The 15,707-nt window shown below is 40.4% G+C and overlaps 1 protein-coding gene across 1 annotated transcript in view; it reads left to right on the top strand.

Annotated features, from left to right (window-relative positions):
• CREB3L2 (cAMP responsive element binding protein 3 like 2) overlaps positions 1-15,707 on the top strand; it is a 170,340-nt gene that overhangs the window by 147,428 nt on the left and 7,205 nt on the right. The window contains exons 8-10 of the mRNA XM_069086992.1: positions 4,996-5,185; positions 14,830-15,138; positions 15,449-15,575. Coding sequence (XP_068943093.1) covers positions 4,996-5,185; positions 14,830-15,138; positions 15,449-15,575 — 626 coding nt within the window. The remainder of the gene's footprint in view (positions 1-4,995; positions 5,186-14,829; positions 15,139-15,448; positions 15,576-15,707) is intronic.

Raw genomic sequence — 15,707 nt, 5'->3', positions numbered from 1 at the left:
TTTTTTTTTTTTTTTTTGCTTTTTGCAGGGGGGAAGGCAGGGCAATTGGGGTTGAGTGACTTGCCCAAGGTCACACAGATAGTAAATGTTAAGTGTCTGATGATGGATTTGAACTCGGGTCCTCCTGACTCCAGGGCTGGTGCTCTATTCTCTAAGCCACCTAACCGCCCCAAGTCTTCTAATTTCAGTTATCCAGATCCTTATCTGTCTGTCTGTCTGTCCCTCTCTCCCTTCCCCCCTCCTTTTCCTTCCTTTTTCCTCCCTCTCCCTCCCAAGTATATGGTTTTAACAAATGGGCCAAATTGTTCCTCTGTGAGACAAATCCAGTGTAGAAAAGGGAAAAGTTCATTTAAAAGAAAAAAAGGATTCTGGAATTTGGTCTGTTAATCCCTGCCAGGTGCCATTGTTTAATCATCACTCTTGCCACATGGGGGCAGAAGGAGTGAAGCTATCTATGCATTATGTACTGTCACCCAGGGCTAAGGAGGTTGCTTTTTGCCTGGATCTTGGTCCAAACAATGTAGTTTTAGACATAAGATCACAGGTCTTCAGGTGGAAAGCACCTATAAAGATTCCATAGTACCACCTCCTTACATAATCCCCTTCTATTAGAAGTGAGGAAACAGAGAGGTTGAGACTTGCCTAGGATCACATGTATAATAGTCATATTTAATAATAATAGGGATAGGGATAGGGCTTGTTGTTGTACCTGAGATTTCACTGGTATAGTCAATCAGTCAATAAGTATTTTTAAACACCTACTGTGCACCCACTTAACACTATGCTGAGCATTGAGGATACAAAAAGCAAAAGAGGACCTTTGATCTTATATAGGCTAATGGAGCTTCCAGTAAGGAAACTCCTTACCAACACTCTATCTACCAACTATCTGCTACAATTTAGTCCTAGAGAACTGCCTGAAGCACTTCGGGATTAATCAACCCACCATGGTCACAGAGCCAATGTGTGTCAGAGGGAATGGTCTTCCTGGATGTGAGGCCTACTCTCTAACCACTATGTCATGCTGCCTCTTTAATAATAATAATTCATATTTAGGTAGCACTTTGAAGTTTACATGGAACTTTTCTCATAGTAACCTTGTAAGATATGAAGTACAAAAATTATTCTCTCCATTTTATGAATGAGGTCACTGAGGGTCTTCAGTAAATTTCCTGAATTAGTCAAGGTGGGAAGCAAGCATTTGTACCTCATTCTGCTGACTTAAAATCAAGGAGGCAGGTAGGTTGGTGCAGTAGATAAGAGTTGCGGGTTTGTGGTTGGGAAGAATTGAATTCCAATCCTGCCTCAGTAATTAACTAGCTGTGTGACCCTGGCTACCTTTTTGGGCCTCCATTATGGACCCAATGGCCTCTAAACCCCCTTCCCGCTCTAATCTGTGATCCTCTAACCCAGGACCCTTTTGACTTCTCTACACTCATCTAGACAACCACCATGAGGCAGTAGAACTGCTCTCCAGGCCAGATGAGGAGCCCTATCCCAATCCTAGGCAGTGATTCCATCTTCTCAGTCTGTGACTCCATGTTATTACCGTGTGGGGAAAGCTAATTTGACCCATGCTATATCCAGAGCCTTGCTTTATTAGGGAGCATTCTTTTTACTGTTATTTTCCAAAGCAGAAGGATACAATGGCAAGAGGGCTGGATCTGGAGTTGAAGAACTTGCTGGTTCTGCCTCTTAACTACCTGTGTGACTCTGGTTGGGCAAATTGCTTAACCTCTGATCCTCAGTTTCCTCTTTTCTAAAGTAAGGGTGGTTGGAATAGATGGACACTAAGGTCCCTTCCAGTTCTAAATTCATAATCCTATGAGTTAACGTTATGCTATAACAAGACATTAGTTCAGATAGAAACACAATTAATGGAAAGTATTACTTAGCTTAGGCAGTTACTAGAGTTTTGGATAGGAAGTTAGTCTAGATTTTCTTTCTTACTCTGTTACTGACTCATATAATCTTGCACAACTCAAGCATCTTTGAGTCTGTTTTTTTTTTTAATCTGTATTCCTAAAATGATCGTACGTGGGCTTCTCTCAGCACCAAAGAATTCTCTCTTAAGTATATAAAGTCAGGATCAGCTTTGGGCAAAAGTGAGAAGTAAGGACATTTTTTCCCCTGGAGTTTCTCTGTCCTTTCTTGGTGTTTCTCTCCTTAACATGAGTGCCTTCTACCTTAAATGCCTGGTTCCCAAATAACCTATGTCCCACTGTAGTACCCTATTCCAGACTTCCCTCCTCAGCTATTTCCCCAAGCACCAGACTTTTTCAGTCCTTTCCCACATGAAAACTTACCAGTTTTGATAAACAGTGTCTCTAACATGTTAGTGGATGAGCAGGGGTGAGTGTCACCCATCTCAGAGGTTGTTTTTCTTTAAAGGAGAGTTGGGGCTCTGTCCAGCCTGTGATTTCATTGGTAACTCATGTCCTTTTCAACTCCTAATGGGGGGAACTGTGCATTCGAATCCTGCTTCTGAAACTTACTAGCTTTGTGAACCCAGACAAGCCACTTATCCTTCCTAGGTCTCAGGTTCCTTAAACTGTAAAATGGGGATAATAATAGCACCCACCTTCCAAGGTTGTTGATCAAATGAGAAAATATTTATGTGTTTAGCATAGTGCCTGGCAAGTAATAAGTACTCAATATATGCTTTCTCTCCTCTCATCCTGTCTGGTATGTTCATGAGAAAGAAGGGGAGAGGAAGAGAGATAGTAAGGTGGAGGGGGAAAGAGGCAGGGAAGGAGAGGCTGGCAAGGCCTGAGGATCATTGTTCTGCATAATGGGATTAGGGATAGTGGAGAGGCCAAAAGTGAGAGCAGGGGTTCCAAGGTCCAGTGAGCAACCAAACCTGCCAAGTACCTCACCCTCAAGTTGAAATTTCATGTTGAGAATCCTAAGCCAACCTTTTTCCTGTATATTCCTTCAAATGTATATTGCTGCTTGTATTGGGCCCAGCTGCCACTGAGCATGTTGGTTCATGCTCAGGTGAGAGTAAACTTCTCAGCTAAGCTCAAGGGATGTGGGCAATGCCAGGAAACTGGAAGAAGATGAGTGAGGGAGGAGGAGGAGGGAGCTTTCTAACCCCCCTGTTCCAGGCCCCAGAGGAGCTTCCCTCTGCAGAGACAGTGTGAAATCACATTCACGCCTCTTCTGCTGAGGTGATCCACTAATTGAATGTCATCAGGAAATGTGTAAGATGAGAGTGAGGTGGTTCCCCGGGGTCCCCCTCCCCCTTCTTTAAGACTGCATTTTCTCCTGATTCAATGTCAGCAGGGTTGGAGCTTGGGTCCTACTCCTGCCCTGCTTTGAGTCACTCAATTCTATAAACTCTTATCTCAGAGAGTTACCTTCTCCATCCTTGAGGCCCCCCTGCCCTGTCCCCCATTCTCTTTTTAAAACAACCTCCTTCCCCTGAGATGTTTCTTTTCCTATTCTCATTTTCTCCCTTTCTATTCCTCCCCCTCTGCCTCCTCCCTTCCTTTTTCATGCACGCCAGCTGGCCAATTTCTTCTACTTTTCTTACTTCCTACTTCTATTATCTTCATTGTTTCTCTACCTATATATCTTGATCTTCTCGCATTTCACTATGTGGCCAGGAACTGAATAGTCAGCTCCCTCTAGCTCTGATTCATCAGCTCAAAATGTAAGCCCTGGTGGATTATCTAGGGAGTTCAGTCCAACCAGCTTGTTTTAAAGTTGAGGAAGCCAAACCCAAGAGGTATGACTTTCCTGAAGTCCCACAGCTTAATTAGTGGCTGAGCTAGGGACAGATCTTCATTTTCCTGATTGCCAGTAGAGGAGAGGTCTTTTTCTACTATATCATCCTGCCTCTCTGAACTCAGTCATGATGTAGTGGAAGGGGATTTGGCATCAGAAGCCCTGGGTTCAAATCCTTGTGGTCATGGGCCCAGGCAAGTCATTTTACTGATCTGGGCCTCAGTTTCTTAATTTCTAAAATGAGGAGGTTGTATTTGATCTCAGAATTCCCCTCTAGATCTAAATCTATATAGCTGTATTCTTATCTCTTCTACTCTCCCACCCTCCAATTACTTGAAAACTGATTCATCTGTTCCTTCTACATTACCATTTTCCCCAATGTATCTCCCATTATATAGCCTGCTTTGAAGTTTTTGTAGGACCAATAACCTTTCCTAGCCTCTTGATTTGTTGTCAAAAACAACCATTATTTACTTAGTTTTGCCTTTGTACCTTTGGACACACCATTCTCCCTAATCAAAATATAATTTCACTGCGTCTCTTTAGTGTACCCATGTTGATCTGAGAGAACAGTCCTAGTGCTGAGAGTCAGTGGGGGCCCTGAATTCTAGTCCCAACTACCCCATGAACTTGGTTGGGTGATCTTGGGTGAGGTGCTTACCTTCCCTAGACATTGGTTTCTTCATCTGTAAAATAAGTGGGTCAAACTAAGTGATGCTGAAGAACCCTTCTCTCTTTGAAGTTTCTGAAGCTCTACCTGGATACCTCTTGTCCTTTTCAATGTGATGTAGTGGACATAGGACTACTCAAATTCACAGAGACCTTCTCATTTTGCTTCTGTTTTCTCTGCAAAGGAGAATAATCTTTACACTGGAAATAACACAACAAAAAGTAGCTAATAGAAAATTGATACCCAAGATAGGAATGGAGGTAGTTAGAAAGCAAACTTACCTGCACTTAAGCAATTCACGTCACCTCATCCAGATGAACTAAGTCCTCGGGTCCTGAAAGAACTAGCAAATATGTGGGTAGGTATGTTGTTAGGAAATATTTGAAAGATCATGAAAAAATGAGAGATACCACAAGACCGATGGATGGCAAATGTTGATCTAATTTTTTTTTAAAAAGGAAGAGAACTGAGTCTGCCAACCATCAGTGAGCTTGACTTGGATTCATGGGAAAATCCTTGAAAGGATGGGAAACCAATCTGTCTTGATCAGGAAGGGGTCATGCAGGCCTAACCTCATTTCTCTTTGAATTTCTCAGGATTATTAAAGTAGTAGATGAAGGGAATGCTATGGATGTAGTTTACCTAGATTTTAGTGAGGCCTTTGATAAAGTATCTGGTATTGTTCTTGTGGTGGAAATGGAGACATATGGATTAGTCATCTCCAACTCAAATGGCAGGGATGGGGGAGGAGTCGCTAAACCACACATAAGGATCCCTGCAGGCTGCGTATTAACTTAGAAAGCCACATATTAACATTATCTATGTTCAATTGTAACTTATTTATTTTGTTAACTATTTCCCAATTATATTTTAATTTGTTTTGGTTCCAGTGTTTGGCACCCCTAGATTACATGATAATAAAATTAGTTGGATGGCCACACTTAATTGTTAATGGTTTAATGTCAGTGTGGTAAGAGGTCTTCAGATAAGTATACTAGATATCTATGCTTGGCCCTGTTCTATTTAGCATTTTTATTGATGACTTGGATAAAGGCATAAATGGTATGCTCATCAAATTTACAGATGGCACAAATCTGGTAGGATATGTAATACACTGGATGATAAAGTCAGGATCCAAAAGGATCTTGGTAGGGTAGAGTATTAGACTGAATCTATAAAATTCAATAGGGATAAATGTAAAGTCTTGGACTTGGGTACCAAGAAGTCTTGATGGGGGAGGAATGAATAGATAGCATTTATTCTGAGAATGGTCAGGAGATTTAGTGAACTGCAAGCCCAAGATGCATGAGCAATATGATGTGACAGCTAAAAATGTTAATGAAATGTTGGGCAGCACTAGGAGGGGCAGAGTTTCCAGGAAAAGAAAGGCAATAATCCCACCATACTCTCCCTCTGCCAGGCTTCATTTGCAGTATTGAGCTCAATTCTGGGCATCATGGTTTGGGAAGGATGTTGCTAAGCAGGAGAGTGTCCACAAAGGCCACCCAGGATGGTGAAGGGCTTTGAGTTCATGATATGTGAGGAACAATTAAAGGTACAGGGCATGTTTATCCCAGAGAAAAGATTCAGAGGGGACACGATAGTTGTCTTTGGGTTTGACGGGTTGTTGAGTGAAGGAGAAATTTTGTTTGGCCTCTGAGGGCTGAACCAGGAGCAGTGAGTGGGAGTTAGTTGTAAAGAGGCCAGTTTAGGAAAATGTTCTTAGGATCTAAACTGCCCAGAAGCAGAGTGCTCAAAGAGTTGGTGGATTTCCCCCCCTTAGAGGTTTTCAAGCAGAGGCTTGGATGACCTCTTGTGAGTATTCCTTGGCTTATCGGTTGGACTAGATGGTCTCTGAGTTTCCTTACAGTTCTCAAATTCTGTGATTCTGTGCCTTGGGTACTTAATTATGGGTAAGTCACATAACCTCTCTGAGTTTCAGTTTCCCCATTCTACATCTGGGGATGATAAAACTTTATAAGTATCTTACAGGGTTGTTATAAGGTTCTAAAGGGTAACGTTATATGAAGCTTTTTGTAAACCTTAAAACACGATATAAATGTCAGTCATTTATTTGATTCCTCCCCCTACCCTTCATCCCCTCTTCTTTCTAGCCTCTGGTCACTAATCAAGGCATTTTCTTTACCTTCCCTTCGTTTCCTATTTTTGTAGCGCCATACTGCTGGTCAGTTTGCACCTGCTTTATATGTATTTTTATGTTGCTCATCATGTATAAGGTCTAGTATCCTTTATCACATTGTATATTTCTTCTCTTTTTTCTAAATTCCACATCCCTAGGGTTCTGCGCACATCGATAAACATTGATGGCTGTCTTTGGCTATACCCTTCTAACCTCATATCTTATCCTGAGGCTTTCTCCTCTCTCAGCTCCCTAGCTTTACGTCTTGCCTAGAGAGTAGACAGTAGATTGTGGACCTTTAGGTGAGAATGTGTTTGACTTGGAGGGTTGTTAGATACTAAAATGAATTCCCCAGAGAAGAGATAGGCATCATGGAGTGTAATCTGGTGGGAAAGCAAGAAATTCTGTGGCTCTAAGCAAAAATGTCAGCGTTTTCATGTCTCTTTACCCTTTGTTAATTGCAAAATAAACAGATCTCCAGCTGTGGAGGGTCTTTATGGGTGATATTTATATCTACAAAGGGAAGATTATGTCTGTGCTTTCTACTTGAAGTCCATTGTCCCATGAGTAATTAATTCTAAACAAGCCAAGTAAATGTGTTGTCAGTATTCTGTTTTTTGTAAGAGATATTGACAAGCTAGAGTCAGATCAGAGGAGGCAAAGGGACTGAAAAACATGCCATATAAGAAAAAAAAAATGAGGGACTTAGGAATCTTTAACTTGGAGAAGAATTGGGTTCTGAGCACAATAGCTAGTTTTCAAATATTTGAAAAACTGTTCTGTGAAATAGAGATTAGATTTGTTCCATTTGTCACCAGAGAATTAAGGGAAAGAATTTAGGACATATTGGTAGCAGTTGTAGTGGGAGACAGATTTCCAATCTTAAGAAAAACTTTCTAACAATTAGAGCTGTCCAAAAATCAGATGAGCTAGGGAGATTGAATTCCCCATTCCTAGATTAGGGAAGTGGAAGTTGGATGCCCGCTTGTTAGGGATGTTGTAGAGGAAATTTCTTTTTGCGGACGGGGGAGTGACAGACCAGATATGTAGCTTTGGGGAGACCCTTACAAGTCATCATTTATCAAATGACTTTCCTCGAATGGAGTGAATACTGCCAGTTGAAAGTTTTAATTGGAGTGAGCATTCTCTGTAAAATACTATATTTAACAGAGCCTTAGAGATCTCTGACAGTGATAGAGATTGGATCTGTGATTAGTATAGGGAACTCTTTGGGGAAAGTCTATCTTCCAATGCACCTCTTGGTAGTGCTGATAGTCTTTGAGAGTTGTCTAGAGCACTGAAAGTCCAGGTGATTTGCTCAGAGCCAGTATGAGTCAGAGGTAGGAGGCTTGAACCCAGGTCTGGCTGTGAGATTGACTTTCCACCAAATCACTCTGCTTCTCCTAATTCTCAAGATAACAGACTTTTAATAATATTGAGTGTTTAGAACTTCACAGAAGGCTACTGGCATAGTTTCCCCATAGTGACTTAAGGGTTTGGTTTTCATAGAATACAGAGGATCTAGAAGTTGACAGAGACCTCATGGCCCATCTAGTCTAACCGATTCTGTAACAAGAACCCCCAGTATGATATACCTGACAAAGAAGCTCTCTAGTGGGGAAGAACCCATGACCTCTTAAGGTGCCATACTCCACTTTAATTTAGCTGATTGTTAGGGATTTTTTAAAACTTAGATCCAGCTAAAATCTGCCTCTTTGCAGCTTCTTTCCTTACTCCTGTCATGTGGGGCCAAGTGGAACAAATCTAATCCCTGTTTCACATAACATTTCAGACATTTGAAGTGACTCATTGTGCCTCAAATGCCTGCATCCTCCCCCAAGTCTTCTCTTCTGCAGGGACAACATTTCTAGTTCCTTCATTGAATCCTTAGCAATCCTCAGTTATTAATCAGGTCAAAAAATCAGCTGCCCCATTCTCCTCTGCAAGCACCATCCTTACTACCCATCCCTTTTTCCTTTGGCCTTTTCTGGATGATGCTTTACGTGAAGGCATCTATGGATCTACTGTTTTAAGGACAAGCAGCTGCCTCCTTAGATGGTCCCACTCTATCCTCTTCTGGAAGAGCCCCTATCTGTTGGTTAGCTTCAATTGATCAGCAATCCTTTTTCTTCGCTTTCTCCCCTTTGTCATTTTCTTCTACTGTCTCATGTCCTGACGTTCTCTTTTCAGATCCTTATTCTTCTTTGTGTTTACATTGAAACCTTTCTTCTCTGTTTTTTTTTCTTTTAAATGAACACTCTGTTACCCCTAATTCCCTGGAAAGTAGAGGTGTGTTCTTTGAGTCCCTTTGTTTTCTCTTCTAAGAGGGCGTCTAGACTGCTCCTTGAACCTTACTTGGCTATGGAAAAGAAGCAAGCATCACATATACTGTTGAGGGTCACTGCAGAAATTCTTCCTACTTCCGCTACTTTCTGGAATCAAGATCCTCAGTCCTTTGCTCTTCTTCCTAGTAGCTTTTGTGGCAAACTTTCTTGGAGTATATTAGTAGCCCCATCCAACTTTCTTTCCCTTACTTCAACTTCTTTCTCTTTCCTATCCTTCAGTTCAATTCTGGGTCCTCCTCCTCCTTCTCTTCATGTTTCCTTCTTTTTCTTGAGGCCTCCCAAATTTCCCTTTTCCAGAATCAATGTCTCTTGGAGTCTTGATTTAAATAAATAGCCATATTTATTGTCTTTGATAAATAAAGACTGCTGATATAGTAGAAGAAGTAACCATGGCACAATGTTCATAGTGATTTCTCAAACTATAGACAGGAAAAACATATCAAGTTCTGTATTCTGTCTCTTATTATAGGATTAAATCTCACGATTTAGTCTAATTTTGAATGTTTTACTAAATCTTTTTCAAACCATCTCCCAAGATATTGGATAATGCTGTATTTTGAGCCAGAATGGCAGCTGGCTTTGACTGCTCTTTTGTAAGGACCTAAACAGGGAAAGCTACTTATTTTTTTTTATACCTCATCATGGGACAACATTCATTTTTTTCCACAGAGTACTGGACATACCTCCTTAATAAATTGTGGAAAATCTGTTTGAAAAAAATGCGTGCTGGGATTGTTCAGAGGGTGTTCTGTACACTGAAATAAGACCATGCTCCTGGAAGACCATGAATTCATTAAACCTTAATTAGTAATGATTGCTGATTATTAGCAATGCTATAATAAAGAAGCATAAGTATATATTGAGCTTTAAATGCACCATTGGGTTTGCCATACAATTGGCTTTTAATCCCTTTACTTTTAAAAATAATTGTGTTCATTTCATCTGATGGCTTCCAGGCAGGCTGACATCCTGATCTCTTAGCTTCAGAGTATGAGTCTGCCCAAAACAATCATACCATCACACACCTACTTAAGGATTGTGCTCAGCAGCTCTCCATTAATGGATGGGAAGTTTGTTGTTTTTTTTTTTGATGGCCAGACATTCAATTCAATTCAGCAAACATTTATTAATCACTACTCTCTACAAATAACAGAGTTAATTGTTCCATTAAGATAGAATCTGATGCATGAGGATTTGGTCCTAGATTGGGTCCCTAAAATGTGTAATTGGAAAAGGAGGTGGGCTAATCATTTAGCAAAAGTAAGAGTTGGATCCCCTTGAGTTCAATTTCTAAAGACCTGAAGCAAGATCTCCTACTAGTTGGATAGATCTTTTATAATGGATTTTGGGGGAGATTTAAATTATAGTCCAGACAGGACGAGAAGGTATGCAGGGGTTGCAACTTTTGCAGCATTGGAGGAAATACCACATTGATTAGGTTTGAGGTACATGGAAATATTGAAGCATATGTGTGTTTTCTACTACCCTATCTTGAGCATCCTTTGAGGTTGACTGAAAAATTAATTCTCTCACATGGTGTTTCTTATTAACATGAATATTAGTAAATTAGATAGTGGTAGTGATGGTGAAGTTTTGATGGTATCTAGTCATTATAGTTTAATATTTCAGAAGATATTGTGATTTCATTAGTTTGGGTATTTCTTTTTCCAGTTTAGATCACAACTCTTCCATGACTTAATAAATAACTTCATGAGTTGCTAGGGTAGAAAAAAAAGTCATCACTTGCTGGACAATCTTCTGGTGACAAACCTATTTGAATTTAGCTAAGAAAATCCTTAGAGGGGAGACTCAACTTTATCACTGGACTCTTACTAAAAACCTTTCTAGGTAGACCTTGGCAGAGCTTGTCCTCTAATGCCATACTGGATTATGTTTTTGTTTTAATTTGTTTTTGTCTGGGCCTGTGGTTTCCTCAGTATAAGCAACTCTCTGGATGGAAACTCCCTTTATCATTGCAGATTAACAATTTGTGTATAACTTAGAGTCTTAGGGGGCAGCTAGGTGGTGCATTGGATAGAGTGCCAGTCCTGGAGTCAGGAAGACACCTCTTTCTGAGTTCAAATCTGGCCTCAGACACTTACTAGCTGTGTGACCCTGGGCAACTCACTTAACCCTGTTTGGCTCAGTTTCCTCATCTGTAAAATGAGCTGGAGAAGAAAATGGCAAACCAATCTAGTATCTTTGCCAAGAAAACCCTAAGTGGGGTCATGAAGAGTTGAACATGACTGAAAAATGACTGAACCGTCTATAGTCTTAGAGGATTTGTTGTTTGTCCTTCATTCTTGAGAAGGACCATGATATCAGGGAAGTGACACCGTGATGTGCAAGTTAGCTGGATTTAAGCGAGGGAGGGCTGTGCAAAGTCACCAGCGTCACTTTTTCCTCCAGACCCATCTGGGCCAGTGACAAGATATAGATCAGAGATGGCCTTGAATGCTATGGGAGACCTTGGCCTTTTTAAGCTAAGGTCTTTAACAGGTCTCAATTTGACCTGTTATAGTACTGTTAGAACACTGAAAGATTAAATGATTTGTCTTTGGTCAAACATAGGTTGTCAGCCGTGGCTAGTTTGTGTCACAAGCAGGACTTGAGCTCAAATCTTCACGTTTCCTAAAATGGTTTTCATTCTGCTATGCCATGATGCTTCTAGCCTTGCAGTGCCTAAGATCAATTCCATTATATGAGATCATATTAGGATTTTAGTGGAGGATTTGGGTTATCATCAGTGAGATATTGTTAGCTAGCGTTTAGGTGGCCCTTCTTGGGCTGGTAGACCCAAGTTGGTTGAATGCACCATGCTAATGCTGAAATTTCTGGTTCCCATATGGACTGCTTGACCTGGCTCATATACCCTTAGCTACATGTAGGTACCTCAGTGACATATGTCCTTAGTCACAAGGGGGTGGGGGGGTGGGGGCAAGGATGAGTCATCTGTACTTTTAGAAGAACAACTTAAAGTGCATTTCCTGAGGATGGATTAATAAGGTTACCACGCATATGAAACTTCCATTAGGTTATTGTTAATGTCAGTTCTTTTTATAGCTTTATTATCTAATGTTGAGGTTATCATATTATTGTCAACATTTTGCGTATGTAATTGGACTTAGGGGAATTTATGGTTAACATTTGCATTATTTAGGATTGATTTAGATCATAGACCATGGGACATTAGAATCAGCAGAATTAGAATCACCAGAAACATAGACTAGTCCAGGGGTGGAGAACCTGTGCCTTTGAAGCCCCGGGTTCCCAAACCCTGGTCTAGTCCAATTCCCTCATTCCTCAGGTGAGGAAACTGACCCTCTGCCAGTGCTGTTGAGCCCTATTCCAAATCATGGCCAAAGTCAAGTATTGTTTGTTTTCCTTTCAAAGTATGCATTTCAAGGCTTTGAAACACTATGGGGCAAGGGTTCTTAATCTTTTTTAGTTATGAACTCCCTTAAAAATCTGGTGAAGCTTATGGAATCCTTCTCAAGAGGTTTTTAAATAAATAGTATTATAAAGGAAACCAATTATATTGAAATATAGTTATTAAAATATTTTACAAACAAGTGTGTGAAGCCCAAGTTGAGAACTCCTATTATAGGAGCATCTGAAACCAGTTAATATTTTGAGAGTCTTTGGTAGAGGCCTATGATTTCAGTGTAGGAATTTCCCACCATCTCTGTAGATCAGCAGCTCCTCTGTGACTCAAAATCTTCAAACAGTTGCCTGGAACACTGAAAGGTTAAGTCCAGGGTCAGAAAGAGAGTATTTGTTAGAGGTGAGTCTTAAACCCAGGTCTTCTTCATCTACTCCTCCATGCTACCTTATGTTTTTAGGGTATGTTGTAAAAATGAATTAATACATTTTTGAGTAAATTGTAAAAGTTCTTGCTAGTTTCAATTCAGCCTTGCTGATGGGCAGGGTCATCAAAATTTTCTTTCCACTGACCATTGAGTTCAATGGCACCATCTCAGACAGGGCCAAACAGAACATTCTAAGACAAGTTACTCCTCAATATAGACAGAGGAAAGCGTGCTAGATTTGCGATAAGGGAGTCCACTTGCAAATTCTAACACTGCCACCTACTATCTCTGTGACACTGGATAAGTCACGGAGCTTTCTCTGGGGTCTAGGTTCCTCATCTGTAAAATGAAGGGGCTGGAGTAGATGGCCTCTGAGGTATCTTCTAGCCATAAATTGATGATTCTGCAATTCTCCCTTTTATCTAAAATGGAATCTTCCTTTGTGAATGTATTTATCTCAACAAGCTGAATTAGAAGCTTCTAGAAGACAAGAACCTGTGTCTTCTAGGTTCAGGGCACAGTTATCTTTATGCTTTGAAAAGTGCTGCCAACAAATAAATAATGACAGATACTGACCTCAGAGACAACCCTGGTGCTTGATTTCTTGAAAAGTCCCTGATACCTATTATGTTTTGTTCATTTGCCTATTTCTCAGAAAGAAAAGAGTGAATGATCTCTGGAACACTGTAACATGGCTTCCTTTCATCAAAATCCATTACTGAGTCAGGCTGGAGAAACTTTCTGCTAAGTGATTTTCCTTTCAGAAAATGCATAACATTTTCACATGTATCATCATCCAAAATAGTGTCTTTGATTTCTGCATCACCAATATGATGGACCACTAAGTATGTCTTTGTTAGTGTGTATCTACTTCTCTCTCATGTGCTTTTCAGGTATGAAGGAATAGTTCCCTTCCCCACATTAAAAATACACGCGAGAATGCTTTATGGGAAGGACTTTACTCAATTCGATTCAATGAATATTTCTTAAATATCTACCATGTGAAAAATACTATGCTACCCCAAAGTTATTCTTTTGTCCTCAAAAGATGGTGGAGATAGCCATGTGACCTTGGGCAAGTCACTTAACCCCAATTGCTCTTCCTTCCCCCCTGAAAAAGCAAAAAAAAAAAAAAAGATGGTGGAGATAAGGCAGCTTGAAGACAGGATAGGAAGTCCACAGTTTCTATAGGCCATCCTTTTAATGTTTGACTCTTAACAGAATTCCAGTAACTGGCAATGTTCAAAATTGCATCTTTAACGTTAGAATGAAAGCCCTGTATGGAACCTGTGTGATGGATTAACTTTTGCACAAAATCTTTTCTTTTTAATAGCTTCTTTTATTCAGAACAACATCCTAGTCCATGGGCTGATTTAGTGAGATAACATTGATGAGGGAAGCAGAAAGATGGCGAATATATTCACAGTTGTTCACCAAGCTCCCTTGGGGCAGGCTTTATAATTATCTAGCAATAGAATAGTTTCATTATCCTCTGGTAAGCCTCTGGGTCTAAAATGACCTTTTCTAAAGGTACAAAAAGATGATAGGATCAGTTACTGTAGAGATACCTTATGCCTTCCAAGGTACAAGTACAATACTGAGGTGCTGTTTCCCAACATACTCCTAGATACATGAAGGATTTTGAGATGTAGGAAGCTGTCATTGTTTATCATAGATGGCTCTTTTTACAGTCAGAATGTCTTATTGCTTGCTACCAGTATTAATGACCACTATTGATCAATATCTTCTCTCTTTTTTTTCCTTTTGCTATGAAAAGATTGCCTTTAAAAAAAAATAGGTATTGCCCCTCAGTTGTAGTCTGTCTTTCTGCATGGGAACCAGTCCCATCAGATGTCTTTGGATTGTCTTGGTTGTTTGCAGGTTTCCATGTGCCTAGGGGTGTCTCTTTTGTCTCAAAAAGGGGAGCTATTACAGAAGACTGTCTAGAGAGCTGAAGTTTTGCTAGACCATTATTATGATACACAATTGCCTAGCATTGTAGTTATTTGCATATTTCTCTTATCTTGCTAAAAAACTATAAACTCTTGCTGGCAGGGGCTAGATCTTCGTTCATATTCCCAGTACTCAATATATATTTGTTGAACTAATGATCAATAATAGTGACAGCTGTGCTAGAGGGCATTGGCTCTTATCTTATATACCTTGCTTTTCAGGAAAGAAGGCTGTTTTGGTTTTTTCTTTGCCAGAATCACTGTGTACTTTTTGTTAAAAACCAGGCACAAAACTATAGGGACCAATTGTTTCCTGAAGCACAGCAGGGAGGGAGCCTGCTTATCTCTGAGACTCCTTTCATGTTTTTTTTTTTCCACATGTCACCCCTGCAGAACTCTCCTGCAGCAGCTCCAGAGGCTCCAATCTGTGGTTGTGGGCAAGGTTTCCCGTTCCTGCAAAGCAGCCAGCACTCAGACAGGCACTTGTCTCATGGTGAGTCCCAAGGGGTGGAGGCTTAAAAAAAAACAGTCATAGAAACTCTCCTCATCTAATTCTTACTGTCTTTATTTCCTCTGAGTGTACTATCTCAATGTTAAGGGGATAGAGAAGTGGGAAAGCCATGCTCAATGTTGTCACCATTTCTGTGTATTTAATTGCCTGATCTTTGACCTTAAGTCTTGTTAGCATGAAGGTCCTGCTATAAGAAGAGAAGTTTCTCTTTTTTCCTCCTCCATGCAGAAAATTTGCTCTGTGTAGTTTCTGTCTATAATTATAAATTCCCCATGTTTTCTTTTTCATCCAGGTTGTTGTGCTATGTTTTGCTGTTGTGTTTGGCAGCTTCTCTCAGAGCTATGGGCCCTATCCCTCTGCTACCAAGATGGTGCTTCCAAGCCAACATTCTACTCCAGAGCCATATACAGCCTCTGTTGGTAAGGGAATGAACTCTACCACTGCCTATCAGTTATCTTTCCTCCTCTTCTCTCTTCTTTCCTTTTCCATTTTTCTTCCCCCTTTCCATTTTTCCTTTCCTTTTCTTCTGAGAGGGCATCCTTTGACAAATT

The sequence above is a fragment of the Petaurus breviceps genome, unplaced genomic scaffold, assembly GCF_028583685.1.
Source record: "Petaurus breviceps papuanus isolate PSGF00001 unplaced genomic scaffold, PetGlider_PUasm1.0 181, whole genome shotgun sequence".
Lineage (NCBI taxonomy): Eukaryota > Metazoa > Chordata > Mammalia > Diprotodontia > Petauridae > Petaurus > Petaurus breviceps.
Note: the sequence above shows the minus strand (reverse complement) of the source record. Positions and strands in the feature narration are given on the sequence as shown.